The following is a 12117-nucleotide window of genomic DNA, read 5'->3' on the forward strand; positions in this document are numbered from 1 at the left end:
TCATCATATATGTATACCATAACCCAGCAACAAGAATGAACAGACACCCTACTGCAACAACGTGGGTGAATCCCACAATGTCGAAAGAAGCCAGACACCAAAAAGACACCAAAAAATATACATATCGTATATTTTTATTTGGACAAAATTCAATGGCAGGCAAAACTAATGTATGGTGACAGGAGTCGGGATGGGGCACCCTGGATGGTGGGAACGGCCTCTCAGTCTGGGCACTCACTGCCGTCACTCATACTCTGTGCTTCTGCATAATGTGCATTATAATTGAGCAAAGTATTCACATAAAGAATGGTGTCCTCCAAGGAAAAGAACTTAGGTGTCACCTACTCTATCCCAGATGGGCCAAGGTAACTGAGTCACACTGTGCAGGGAGGGCCTTCCTGTGTGTTTGTTTTGCTTTTCCTGAGGACACAGCCACCCTGCTGTGCAGGCACCTTTCTCCCAGACTCTTCTTCCCGTCTTGGGTGCAGGTTGATGTTTGAGAAGCAAAGACACCAAGGGTCCACTTCCTCCCACCCAGGCCTCACGTCCCCTCAGCCCCTCCTGGCCATGCACTGTTGATTCCTAAGCTCCGCTGCCCTCTGCAAGCGCCGCTCCTCCCGTGTCCCGGCCTCCACCTGCCCCCGCCCTGGGACAAAGCATCCTCCTCGCCCCCACCATGTCCACACAGCAGAGGCAGTTGGCCAGGCACTAGGGGAACGTGGTGCTGGGGCCTCCCCGCCCCACTGGTAGGGAGGAGCCAGCCTCTGCTTCCAGACCATCCCTCACACTCTGCTCCTGCCCAGTGAGCTGTGGTTGCACCCGCAGGCCAGTGAGCTGTCTGCCCACGTGGGTGGGGGACCATGGGGCTTCCAAGGTCGCCAGCCCTGAGCGGTTTGGGTCTCTGTCACAGAAGACGCAGCCAGTTGGAACATTCCTGAAACTTTATGAGACCGCTGGGCCTTTTTTGTTTATTTGGGCCAAAAGTGAGCTCATTGGCCTCAAACTCAGCTGCTGGGCGACTGGCCAGGGCAGCCCCTCCAAGGCCAACTGTTGCGGAGTTGGCGGCTGATGGGGCGTCTATGGGCTGTGTTCGTGCCCTGAGTGCGAGGGACATTTCTGGGGTGGCTGCCAGCTTGAGTTATTCTGCCCCAACTCCTCCGGCACCATCACCTTCATTCCTCTGGTGACTTGGGGACTGTTTCCTGCTGAAACTGGGCAGGAGCCACACCACCCTCTCCCTCAGGCACAGGAGGCCACAGATGTGGGCATAGATCCAAGCTCTGTGAGCCCTGGGTCCTCACTCCTGGGAGCAGATCCAGGTCCTGCCTCAGGGTTTTGGGCAGTGCAGCCTCGGGAATGCCATGGGCTGTGGGGGGTGGGGCGATCACGTGGCCCTGCCCTCGCGACCACAGTCAGTATGGGTAGAGGAGGCGCTAGGGGCTCTTTACAGCCTCACGTCAGAGACTTTTTTAGTCCAGGCTTTGCACCTTCTGAGTCAGTGTTCCTGAAATGTGGTAGGAGAGGAGACATGGGGCTGAGGGGCCTGGATGAGCATCTACCTGGGCCCTGCATAGGGGGCAAGGTTGTGGCGGGGGGCTGCGCAGAGCAGGAGGCTGAGTGCTGGTGTGTGGGCATCTGGGGTCGGGTCCCTGCTTGGTGGGAACATTAGGAGGCCGCCAGTGTGGACGTGGCCTTAGGGGCAGCACACGTGGTGTCTGAGCCAGGTTCCCCTATCTGTGCTCACAGCTGTGTGACTTTGGGCAAGTGACTAAAGCTCTCTGTGCCTGGAGAGGATCATAGCACCGGCCTCATAGGATGGTCACTGGAGCTTGATGAATAGCTGTAGGGCTGTTGGCACAGTGCCTGGTCCGTAGCACCCCTGAGGACAAGTCTTTATCCCTGAAGAAGCATGCCTCCTGCCCACACCCCATTCCAACGCGCGCCCTGGGCCTGCACCCATGATGGTGAGCATGGCTGGGGCAGGAGGAACCAGCGCTGTTGTCCTGCCCAGGACCCACACCTTCCGCAGCTGAGCAACAGTGACTGCCCCATTAACACCACCTGGAAACCAGTCCGTCCTTCTCGTCGAGAACCTGATTTTCTAGTATGCATTTTTTGAATTGAATAAATTTACAACACCTTATATTTCACTTGCAATTTTGACTTCTAAAAAATGTTTTAGTTGTTGGTAACTGGTTTCTCATTGAAAACGGATGCCTATTTGTGATACTGGTGTTCCCATTACAATGTAACACAAAGATTTAAACGTAGAGTGAGTGGAAGCCCCACACAGGCAGGCCGGGCGGCATCCAGTGGCATCGGGCGCGCATGGCGCCTTTTTCGTGGCTGCAGCGTCAACCTGCACTGCCGGGTGTGAGACAGACACGCACCTAACGGCGTGAGAAGCCAGATGTGGGAGGCACCGAGTGAGGCAGGAGCTTGGCTGCATGTGGGGCAGAAGCTCCATGGCTAGAATTGGATGTGTTTGGGTCACAGGGGTCTGGGGGAGGGTGTGTTCTGGCTATAACTGGATGTGTTTGGGCCACAGAGGTCTCGCGGGGGATGCGTTCTGACTACAATTGGATGTGTTTGGGCCACAGAGGTCTTGGGGCGGGGGGTGCGTTCTGGCTATAATTGGATATGTTTGGGCCACAGAGGTCTAGGAGGTGCATTCTGCATCCAGCAGCTCTCACATGGCAGTCGTGGTCCCCGTTGCTGGTCTGGCCTGTTGTGGAGTAGCGGGGGCATCCATGGGTGGACACAGAGGCTGAAATTCAACCCCAATCAGAGCTCTATTCCAGGGAAAAGGGGAGAAATTGAGTCAGGCTTTGTTGTTCTGCAAAACAGTGACAACGCCCAGCCAGCATTGCGGGTTACAGCACACTCAGTGGCTTCATTTCACTCTCACGGTAACCGCTGGGGGTGGATTCTACGATTATCCTCATTTTTACAGAAAAGGAAGCAGAGACGGTTCACAGCTGAGTCACCTGTCCAGGGTGACGCCTTTGCGGGGCCCGCCAGAGCCTGCCAGTGTCGCAGAGGTCGTGAGCCCCTCCTGCCCAACACACAGCCCCTTGGCAGGGGCTCTTTAGCAAACCTGCAGGTGGGCAGCTTGGGGCATTTCTCAGCTAGCATCACCCCTGCTTCAGGACTTGAAAGCACTTGACTGGGTTCGCTGGTCTGAGGATTATGTGCTCAGTGGAAATTAATCATTCTGGGCTCTTCTCTCCTTCACTGTAGGAAGAGTGGGACCCAGAGAGCTCCGGGATCGGCTCCCTGGCTTGGAGTCCAAAGGCAGCTCTGACCACACCGCCTGGGGAAAGAGGGAGGGGAGCTGGGTTCCGTCTCTGCGGCCTGGCACATCCAAGGTCCCTTTGTGGAAGAGGCACATGTAGCACCCGTTGCTGGAGGATAACCTGTAACTTTGTGCCTCTCCCAAGGGAGCATGCAGGTCCACACGGGAAGTAAGATTCCCTGTACCCAGTGTCTCACAGTTCAGAAAAAGTCGTCAAAGTGCTCAGACTCAAGAAATAAATAAGGAAGTATGAAAACAACTTTCTTTCTTTCTTTTTTTGAGACAGTCTCACTGTGTTGCCCAGGCTGGAGTGCAGTGGCCGCAGCTCACTGCAACCTCAAACTCCTGGGCCAAGCAATCTTCCCACCTCAGACTCCCAAGTAGCTGGGACCACAGGCATGCGCCACCACACTCAGCTAATCTTTGTATTTTTCGTAGAGACAGGGTCTCATCATGTTCCCCAGGCTGATCTCGAACTCCTGGGCTCCAGTAATCTACCCACCTTAGCCTCCCAAAGTGCCGGGATTGCAAGCATGAACCACCATGCCCAGCTGAAAATATAACTTTAAAAAAAATCTTAGCTCCGTAAGAACTAAGCCAGATCAGAAAACGAATTCTGTCTGTGACCCCCACAGCTATGAAATGGAGTCGCTGACTCCCCGTGCTCATGCACATGCTTAGTGCCCACTGCAGAAGGCTGCTTTGAATGAAAGCTAGTGTTTATTCGTGCACTCACCCAGAAGGTTTCTGCTGTTATTGAATCAAATTATCCCACATGTGAGGTGTTTTTCACGGCCAGATGCAGACAGGGACACAGATGCAGCAGCACCCACCACACATGAATGTTCGGGGGTCACTGCCTCGTCTTCATGTCTTGGGAGTTGCTGTTTCTGTCTTTAAATCCGAGTGTCAGAAGGACCTGAGACACCCGACATAAATCCCTGGCTTGTTAATGATGCTCACAGCGAGCGGCCACGCCCACAGACTGCATAATTTATCTCCATCCTGCAGAATTCTGATTTTCATGTAAACCTAGGACATGTTCAGAGACTTGGAAATTAGCAATTCTAGCCCCTGCCTTAGGCGTGCCCGTGTGGTTGTTTCTGCTTTGGATTGGCTGGTGGTAGCAGCTGCTGGCATCACGCAATTGGCTTGGCTGCAGAGTGAGCCCGCGGAAGAGGGCTCTCCGCACCTACTCTGTGACTCAGGCTTCTGCTACCAGGCTCATCCGAGGACGGAGGCTGTCATTATACAACGCGCAAGTGTGGTCTCTGTCACAGATGTGGCTGTCGCAGAGAGTGCTGCCTCCTCTCCCGTTTCCAGCAGATGCTTGGGAACCTTCAGAAGTCTTGGGGATTTTCTCCCAGCACCGTAGCAATGCCACCACGAGTGAATCTTTAACGTGGACCAGCACGGGCACCTCAGATGCCAGGACCAGCGTGATGTATGCGCCATAAGACTGTTTTGGAGGGTTTAGTCAGCTGGTCACCCAGGAAAGGAAAATGACTCGGCTCTTACTGTGGAATAGCAAATAACTGAGCTCGGGAGAGATGGTTCTGCCTGAATCTGTGACTTGAAGTGGTTGGTGTTAGGCTGAGAAATAAGAATGCACCGAAAGTGCCTGCCCTTCCATAGATGAGAGCAGGTTCTGGGACTGCGGGGATGGGGCTGCCGGGGCCCCTGTGTGCCATGCCTCTCACCTGGTATTGCAGAAATGGCATCATGAATACGGGGGATCGCTCTCCCAGGAGGTTTTCTGAGGGGTTTCGTGGGCAGCCGGCTTCCCACCTGCACACATTAACAGCGGCGTCTCTTCCTCACTGCAGCCTGCAGGACGCTGGCATCGGATTCATCCTGGTGATAGACCGGCGGCGGGACAAATGGACCTCCGTGAAGGCATCTGTCCTGCGCATCGCAGTAAGTGCCACTCGGGGCTCTGCCCTGCGCCCAGCCCCTCCCTGGGCTGTGTGACCGCCGCATGGTGCTTTTCCTCTGTGTCTGCCGCAGTTCCTGCTTTGTGCTGAGTGGGACGGAGCCCAGTCCTGGCGGGTGGAGGCGGGCGCCAAGGCCCCCCCGGCATGGGCTCCCGAGGCACTGGTGCCTGGGTGTGAGTTTTCCCAGATGAGGGAACTCTTAGGGAGCCCAGTGTGACTTGAAAACCATTTCCCCAGACAGGGCAGCCCATGTGTTTCCGAACACCGAGTCTGAGATGCTCGGGACTGAATATGCCTCTTACATATTTATACATTAGTGATTTTCTCCTTTCCAAATCGGGCCATCTATCTTTAGCTGCAACACTGAACGAGCCACCACCGCCTCCCTTCCCCAGTGGGATTGAACATGCACCTTCCTCTTACACAAAGCACAACACTCCCGACCAGGCAGGACGGGGGCTGTGTGCAGAGACGCTCCAGGCTGGAAGTTTGAAGTGATACTGCACAGCTTTTCTACGTGATTTTCTCCTTTCCAAATCGGGCCATCTATCTTTAGCTGCAACACTGAACAAGCCACCACCACCTCCCTTCCCCAGTAACCCAGCCTCGCATGTAGCCACCCTCCTTTCCAAGGACTTTCCCTTGGCGTCCGAGAGTCTGTTTGCAGATTCTGCACGCTGCCTTCCGTAGCAGAAGAGGAGCTGGGTTTGTTGTTGGTTTTAACCCAGAGTAATCATTTAAGAGGGAAGAGATTAAGTCAGCAGAAGCCCCCAAATCTTATTTTTGTCGGTAGCTCCCACCCGTATGCATGACCCCGGCATGGAGCATTTTTCACCCACGCTCGCTCTCTCCACCTGTCAGTCCAAGTTTCATTGCAGCCAAAGGACCAAAAAAGTCTGCCTGTCTGCCAGGAGGTGACCCAGAGCCTGGGTCCAGGCACCTGCATGTTCGCACGCCCGCCACAGCCTGTCCCTCCCAGGCTCTGGGACCCTGGGTCCTCAGCTGTGATGACACAACTGCTCCAAGCATTCCGCAGCACCAAACCCCAGTGAAGTCAGATTCTCCCAGTGAAGTCAGATTCTCCTGGCCTCTCCTGGGTCCTGCGTTCAGACTATCTTTGGGTTCCCCAGCCTCTCGATGGCTGCTGGCTGCTGCTCCAAGGTTCTGGGTATAGTGAAAGAAGTCATTCCTTTCCCCGCACATTGCCTCATTCCTTCATCTTTTACAAGAATTGGAGGCCCCATATCTGCTCCGATGCCCACAACCTTCATCGTTTTGGTGCAAGCCTGTCCCTGAGCCGCTGGTTCTCACCTAAGTCTTTAGGATGAGGCATCTCCTTGCACCCTCACGGCACCTCTCTGCCTCTCGCCGCGGCTGATCCCCATTCCTGACCCTGCCTTAACCTGGCACACACTGCCTATGGCATCGTTATCTGAAATAATTCAAAACGCTTCAGGATGCTTCCAAAAAAGTAGACGTGTATAGAATCGGTCTTCCTTTGTTATAACAGTGCATTCGTTTGCTTTTGCGTCACTATAAAGACATACTTGAGCTGCGTAATTGATAAAGAAAGAGGCGTAATTGGCTCACAGTTCTGCAGGCTGCACAGGCTTAGCACCTGCATCTTCTCAGCTTCTGGGGAGGCCTCAGGGAGCTGGCAGTTGTGGTGGAAGGCAGCAGGGAGCCGGCATCACATGGTGAGAGAGGGAGCGAGAGAGAAGGGGGAGGTCCCAGACTTTTGAACAGCCAGATCTCGAGTGAACTTACTGAGCGAGAACTCACCCGTCACCAAGGGGATGGCGCTGAGCCATTCATGAGGGGCCACGCCCATGACTTAATCACCTCCCGCCAGGCCCCACCTCAGCACTGGGAATCGCATTTCAATATGAGACTTGGAGGGGACAAAAATCCCATCCATATCAAGGATCCCCAGAAATGTAGAAAGTTCTTTAGATAAAAGCCATCACCAGCTAACAGCAATCTGTGCCTTTCATTATTGTACATTTTAAATGAGTTTGCACATGAAGTCATAGGCAACTCTAAAAATTAAATCACAAGAACCCACGGGGTCAGACACACATGGACGGACAACAGATACTCTTGGGAAGCACACATCAGTCCTGGGCGGGTACCACAATGTTCCCAGCAGGCACGTCATCTTTTAAACAACAGACAACACCGTTACAGCCACATCTTTCACACTTATCTGCCGTTGATATAAACCAGCCATCGGGACGACTCTTAGCAAGACATGGGTGGTGGGAGTCGGCCTCCCTGCCAGGGCACTTGCAGTGTCAGGACGCACCTGGGTGCCTTTCATGCCTGTGGGGTCCAGGCACCTGCATCTTCACATGCCTGCCACAGCCCGTCCCTCACACGGCTCATGCCTCATTACATGTGCCCCGGCCCGTCTGCTCACGCCACGCTACGTGTGCCCCAGCCCGTCTGCTCACACCACGCTACGTGTGCCCCGGCCCCTCTGCTCACGCCGCGCTACGTGTGCCCCAGCTCCTCTGCTCACGCCTCACTACATGTGCCCCGGCCCGTCTGCTCACGCCACGCTACGTGTGCCCCGGCCTGTCTGCTCACGCCACGCTACGTGTGCCCCGGCCCCTCTGCTCACGCCGTGCTACGTGTGCCCCAGCTCCTCTGCTCACGCCTCACTACATGTGCCCCGGCCTGTCTGCTCACGCCTCACTACGCATGCCCTGGAGCCTCTGTTCACGCCTCACTACGTGTGCCCCGGCCCCTCTGCTCACGCCTCACTACAGGTGCCCCGGAGCTTCTGCTCACGCCTCACTACAGATGCCCCGGAGCTTCTGCTCACGCCTCACTACGTGTGCCCCAGAGCCTCTGCTCACGCCTCACTACGTGTGCCCCAGTGCCCTCACACACGCATCACCACGTGTGTGTCTCAGATTAATCAGTCACTCCCGGGTTAGATGACAAGAGCTTCCCCAGATACGAGGTTACTTTTTAAGAAATACAAAAATCATTTTCTAAAAGCAAAGTATTTCTGTGAGGTCACCCTACAGGATAGCGAAGCAGCCCACAGCAGACCCGTGATTTAGGTGTCGATCTTCAGCTGCCGAGTGTCCTGTTCCGCTCACCGAGTGTGTGATCGGATGAATTTCTTAAGCAGGCTGGCTCATCTTGAAAGCTCTGTCTTGTGAACATCGTAACTGAACAGTTAGTGTTTGAGTTTTTATTTTTGCATTGATTCTTACACCATAAAAATATGGCTTTTTCGATCCTTCCTTTAATTCTCAGAGTTGACCGACATTGGTTTGGAAGTAACAGAAGCCAGCATTTTCCAGCAAAATCACCCGGAATTCTCTCTGAACACCAGTGCTTTCTTGCTATGATAATTTATGGTCTTTTTTTTTTTTTGAGACGGAGTCTTGCTCTTTCGCCCAGGCCAGACTGCAGTGGCGCTGTCTCGGCTCACTGCAAGCTCTGCCTCTCAGGTTCACGCCATTCTCCTGCCTCAGCCTCCCGAGTAGCTGGGACTACAGGCACCCGCCACCGCGCCCGGCTAATTTTTTATATTTTTAGTAGAGACGGGGTTTCACCCGCGTTAGCCAGGATGGTCTCAATCTCCTGACCTCGTGATCCACCTGCCTCAGCCTCCCAAAGTGCTGGGATTACAGGCGTGAGCCACTGCGCCTGGCTTATGGTCATATTAATACACAGACTCTGTTTGTGTAGTCAGCACGTCCTGAGGTTTTTCTCTGTCCCAGGCACTGCCCAGGCATCACGGATGTGAGGGAGGAAATGAGCAAGGCTCACCGCCAGCTGGACGAGGACAGTTGAGGGGCACAGGCAGGGGCGGCAGGGAGCAGCCAGGAGGGTGGCTGAGCCATGGGGAGGGGGCAGAGTCAGGCCCCACATGCCAGGCCCCATCCACCTGGGCTGTGACCCCGGAGAGAGCGTCTTCCTGTCCCCAGGCCCCTGCTGCCCAGGAGCCCAGCCGCCTCCAGAAGGGTTTGGTGCAGGAGGAGCATGAGCAACTGGCAGGAGGTGATGACGGTGGACACTGGATGGGCCAGGAGACATGGAGCTCACAGCCCTGGCTTCATGAAGGAGAAGTGGGCCACAAGGAGGCAGGAGGTTGGGGGGCGGGCAGTGGTGGCACTGTCATAGGAGCTGGTTGTGCATGTGCTGAGGCTCAGAGGGTCACTGGTCAAGGGAGTGAGGGCAGCTGTGGACCCGGCCAAGCCTGGGTCCTGGGCAGACCAGGAGGGGTGAGGGTCTCTGCAGTGGGGAAGGGGTGGGTGGTGGGGCTGGGAGGAGGCCCCAATCTCTGTCCATGGGCCACGCACTCCCTGGAGAGGGCAGACCAGGGATGACCCCTTGGGTGTTTTGGTTCAGTTTTTTGGAGATGGTGCAGTTGACCTGACGTGGGGACACCAAGTAGTGGCTGCAGCGGGGCACCTGGACACCAACGCCTGGGCTCCAGGCCTTGACAGCGAGCTTTGGCTGGCCTAGGCTTCCACCTAAAGTGGCTTTGGGAAAACTAGCACTTAGCAACAGCCCAGGCCAGCCGAGCCCTCAAGAAGGTTTCCAAACAGGCACAGGCTTTAGCTGCCCGACCCCACCAGGGTGCCCAGCTCATGGTGCTGCAGGCACCACAAAGCAAGCCCATGGCAGAGACTTTACCTCCAAGCGCTCAGCCACCGAGGAAGACGCAGCGCTTATATAATGTGCCGTGATCCGGGGCTATTTTTAGCCACCATATGTGCTGTCTTAAGAGCTGAGCTCTCCCTAATTTGGGGTGTTCTTTTTTCTTTTTTGGATGCCTTCTGCATGGCTTGGAATAGAAAACTTAGACATTGGAAGAGCCAAAATCCAGTGTTCCTAAAACCATGCTCCCAATCCAGAGCAAGACCCATGTGATGCTGAGGGCGTGTGGGAGCAGGATATGTTCACAGCTACCCACCCGGGGGCAGAAAAGACGAGACCCTCTGAGAACTCTCACGTCTCTTCTCCCTTAGACAGTTGTGCGGTCCTCAGATAGAAGCATCTGTTATAAACTGCTGTTGCAAAATCTAACCCTCTTCCACGGTACTGCATGTGTGAGAGTGTGAGAGTGTGTGAGTGTGTGTGTGTGAGAGTGTGAGTGTGAGACTGCGAGTGTGTGTGACTGTGTATGCGAGTGTGTGTGAGTGTGTGCGAGTGTGTGTGTGAGACTGTGTGTGAGAGTGTGTGTGTGTGTGGTGAGAGTGTGTGTGTGAGTGTGTGTGTGTGTTCACATTTTGGGAATTTGTAATAAAGTATATATATTCATGTTTAGACCTAGCCTAAATCAAACTAAATCTAGATCCTCAAGTAGGTGGCTGGAGAAAGTGAATCTGATTTTTAGACTGCATGGGGCCAGAACTCTTTTTCCTTTAACGCCGGTGCAGTCTGTGTGTGCAGGAAAGGTAGAAAACAAGGTGTCTGGGGGACCCCAGACTTCTAGGTCGTCCAGCAAATCCTTCACATTGGCAAAGTACGATCGTATAGGGCCCCGCGACCAGATTCCTCCCTTGTGCCAGCTACTGGGGCTCTGCGGAGGAGCTCACCGTGGGGGCTGTGGGGGCGGTAGGAGCCATGGGGGCTGGGGCGGTGGCGGGGGGGTTGGCTGGGGGTGCGGGGAGGCGGGAGGAGCGGTGGGGGCAGGGGCGGAGGGAGCGGAGTGGGGCGGTGGGGGGACGGGGGGCGGCGGGGGGACGGGGGGCGGCGGGGGGACGGGGGGCGGCGGGGGGCGGTGGGAGCGGTGCTAATTCCAGGAGAACTTCCCGGCGGAGGTGATGCTTGGTGAGAGCCTGACGGGGGGAGGAGTTGTCCAGATGGAGGGGGACCAGGAGCTTCCCCTGGGAACACAAAACAGCTGGCTGCCGAGGGAGAGAGGGCCAGGTCCGTGTGCCCCTCTCTGAAGAGGCGAGACCGTCCCCCAGGGCAGGGAACTGAAATGCGCGCTGCATAACTGCGGCGACATGGGGGTGGGGGACCCAGCTCTTCCCAGTGCGGCTGAGCTTTCTCAGAACACGGCTGCTGTGTGCAGCAAGCACCTGCCCAGGTGAGCACAGTCCCACCGTGGTGGACAGAAGGGGACCAGGACCTGCAGGGTGTGTCTGCTACGCACCAGCTGCTGTGGCAAATGCATTTCAGCGCACCCTGCGCGTTCATCAACCGCCGATTACAGGGGAGGAGCTGGGCTTCGGGGCGACGAGGGAACCTGCCGATGGGGTGGGGCGGCTCTGAGGGCGGCCTGGGCCTTTCTGTCTCTGAAGCCCGAGCTCTCTCCCTACTCCGGTGGTCCCAGGGCCACGGCGGTGGGCAGGGCTGGTCATGCAGAATACTGCAGGGGGAGGCAGCCCGTGAGGCTTCCACGACGCTGAGAGCGTCTATTTAAACGACTGTCCTTCATCCGAAGGTTCGCTCCTGCCACCTAAGCGTGGATTTAACAGCCTTGAGGTATCTAGCAGGGGTGGGAGATCCAGAGGCCCACAGCCCTTCTTCACTGTGTATTTCCTGGAACATGGAATCCAAGGGTCCAGTAACGGCGGCACGAGCCACTTTGCTTCTCTCTCTAAAGACCTCGGAGGCGACACAGTGAATAACAAGGTTGTCTTAGTCCGGGTCTGCTGCTTATATGTCAGAGTATCTAAAACTGGGCACTTTACAACGAAAAAGAATTCATGCCTTACAGTTGAGGAGCCGCATCTGGTGAGATCCCTCTTGCTGGTGGGTCCTGAGGCAGTGTGGGACCTCACCTGGCGAGGGGAGAGTGAGCCAGCCCAGGGCTGCCTCCCCTGCTTACAAAGCCACCAGGCCCCCACCCACCCCCACGACAGCCCATTAATCCGTGAATCCGTGAATGGATGAATCCATTCGTGAGGGTGG

At 55.6% G+C, this 12117-nt stretch overlaps 1 protein-coding gene across 21 annotated transcripts in view; it reads left to right on the forward strand.

Moving 5' to 3' along the window:
- The window catches only part of MCF2L (MCF.2 cell line derived transforming sequence like), a 207539-nt gene that overhangs the window by 150062 nt on the left and 45360 nt on the right, over positions 1-12117 (forward strand). For 18 of the 21 annotated variants that reach the window (XM_063651184.1, XM_054447041.2, XM_063651191.1 and 15 more), the window contains one exon: positions 5122-5212. In XM_063651184.1, the coding sequence (XP_063507254.1) occupies positions 5122-5212 (91 nt within the window). Of the gene's footprint in view, positions 1-4488; positions 4740-5121; positions 5213-12117 lie in introns of those variants that run through there. The other 3 variants (XM_063651190.1, XM_054447046.2, XM_054447048.2) reach the window with 2 other exon arrangements.

The sequence above is a fragment of the Pongo pygmaeus genome, chromosome 14 (assembly GCF_028885625.2).
Source record: "Pongo pygmaeus isolate AG05252 chromosome 14, NHGRI_mPonPyg2-v2.0_pri, whole genome shotgun sequence".
Classification (NCBI taxonomy): Eukaryota; Metazoa; Chordata; class Mammalia; order Primates; family Hominidae; genus Pongo; species Pongo pygmaeus.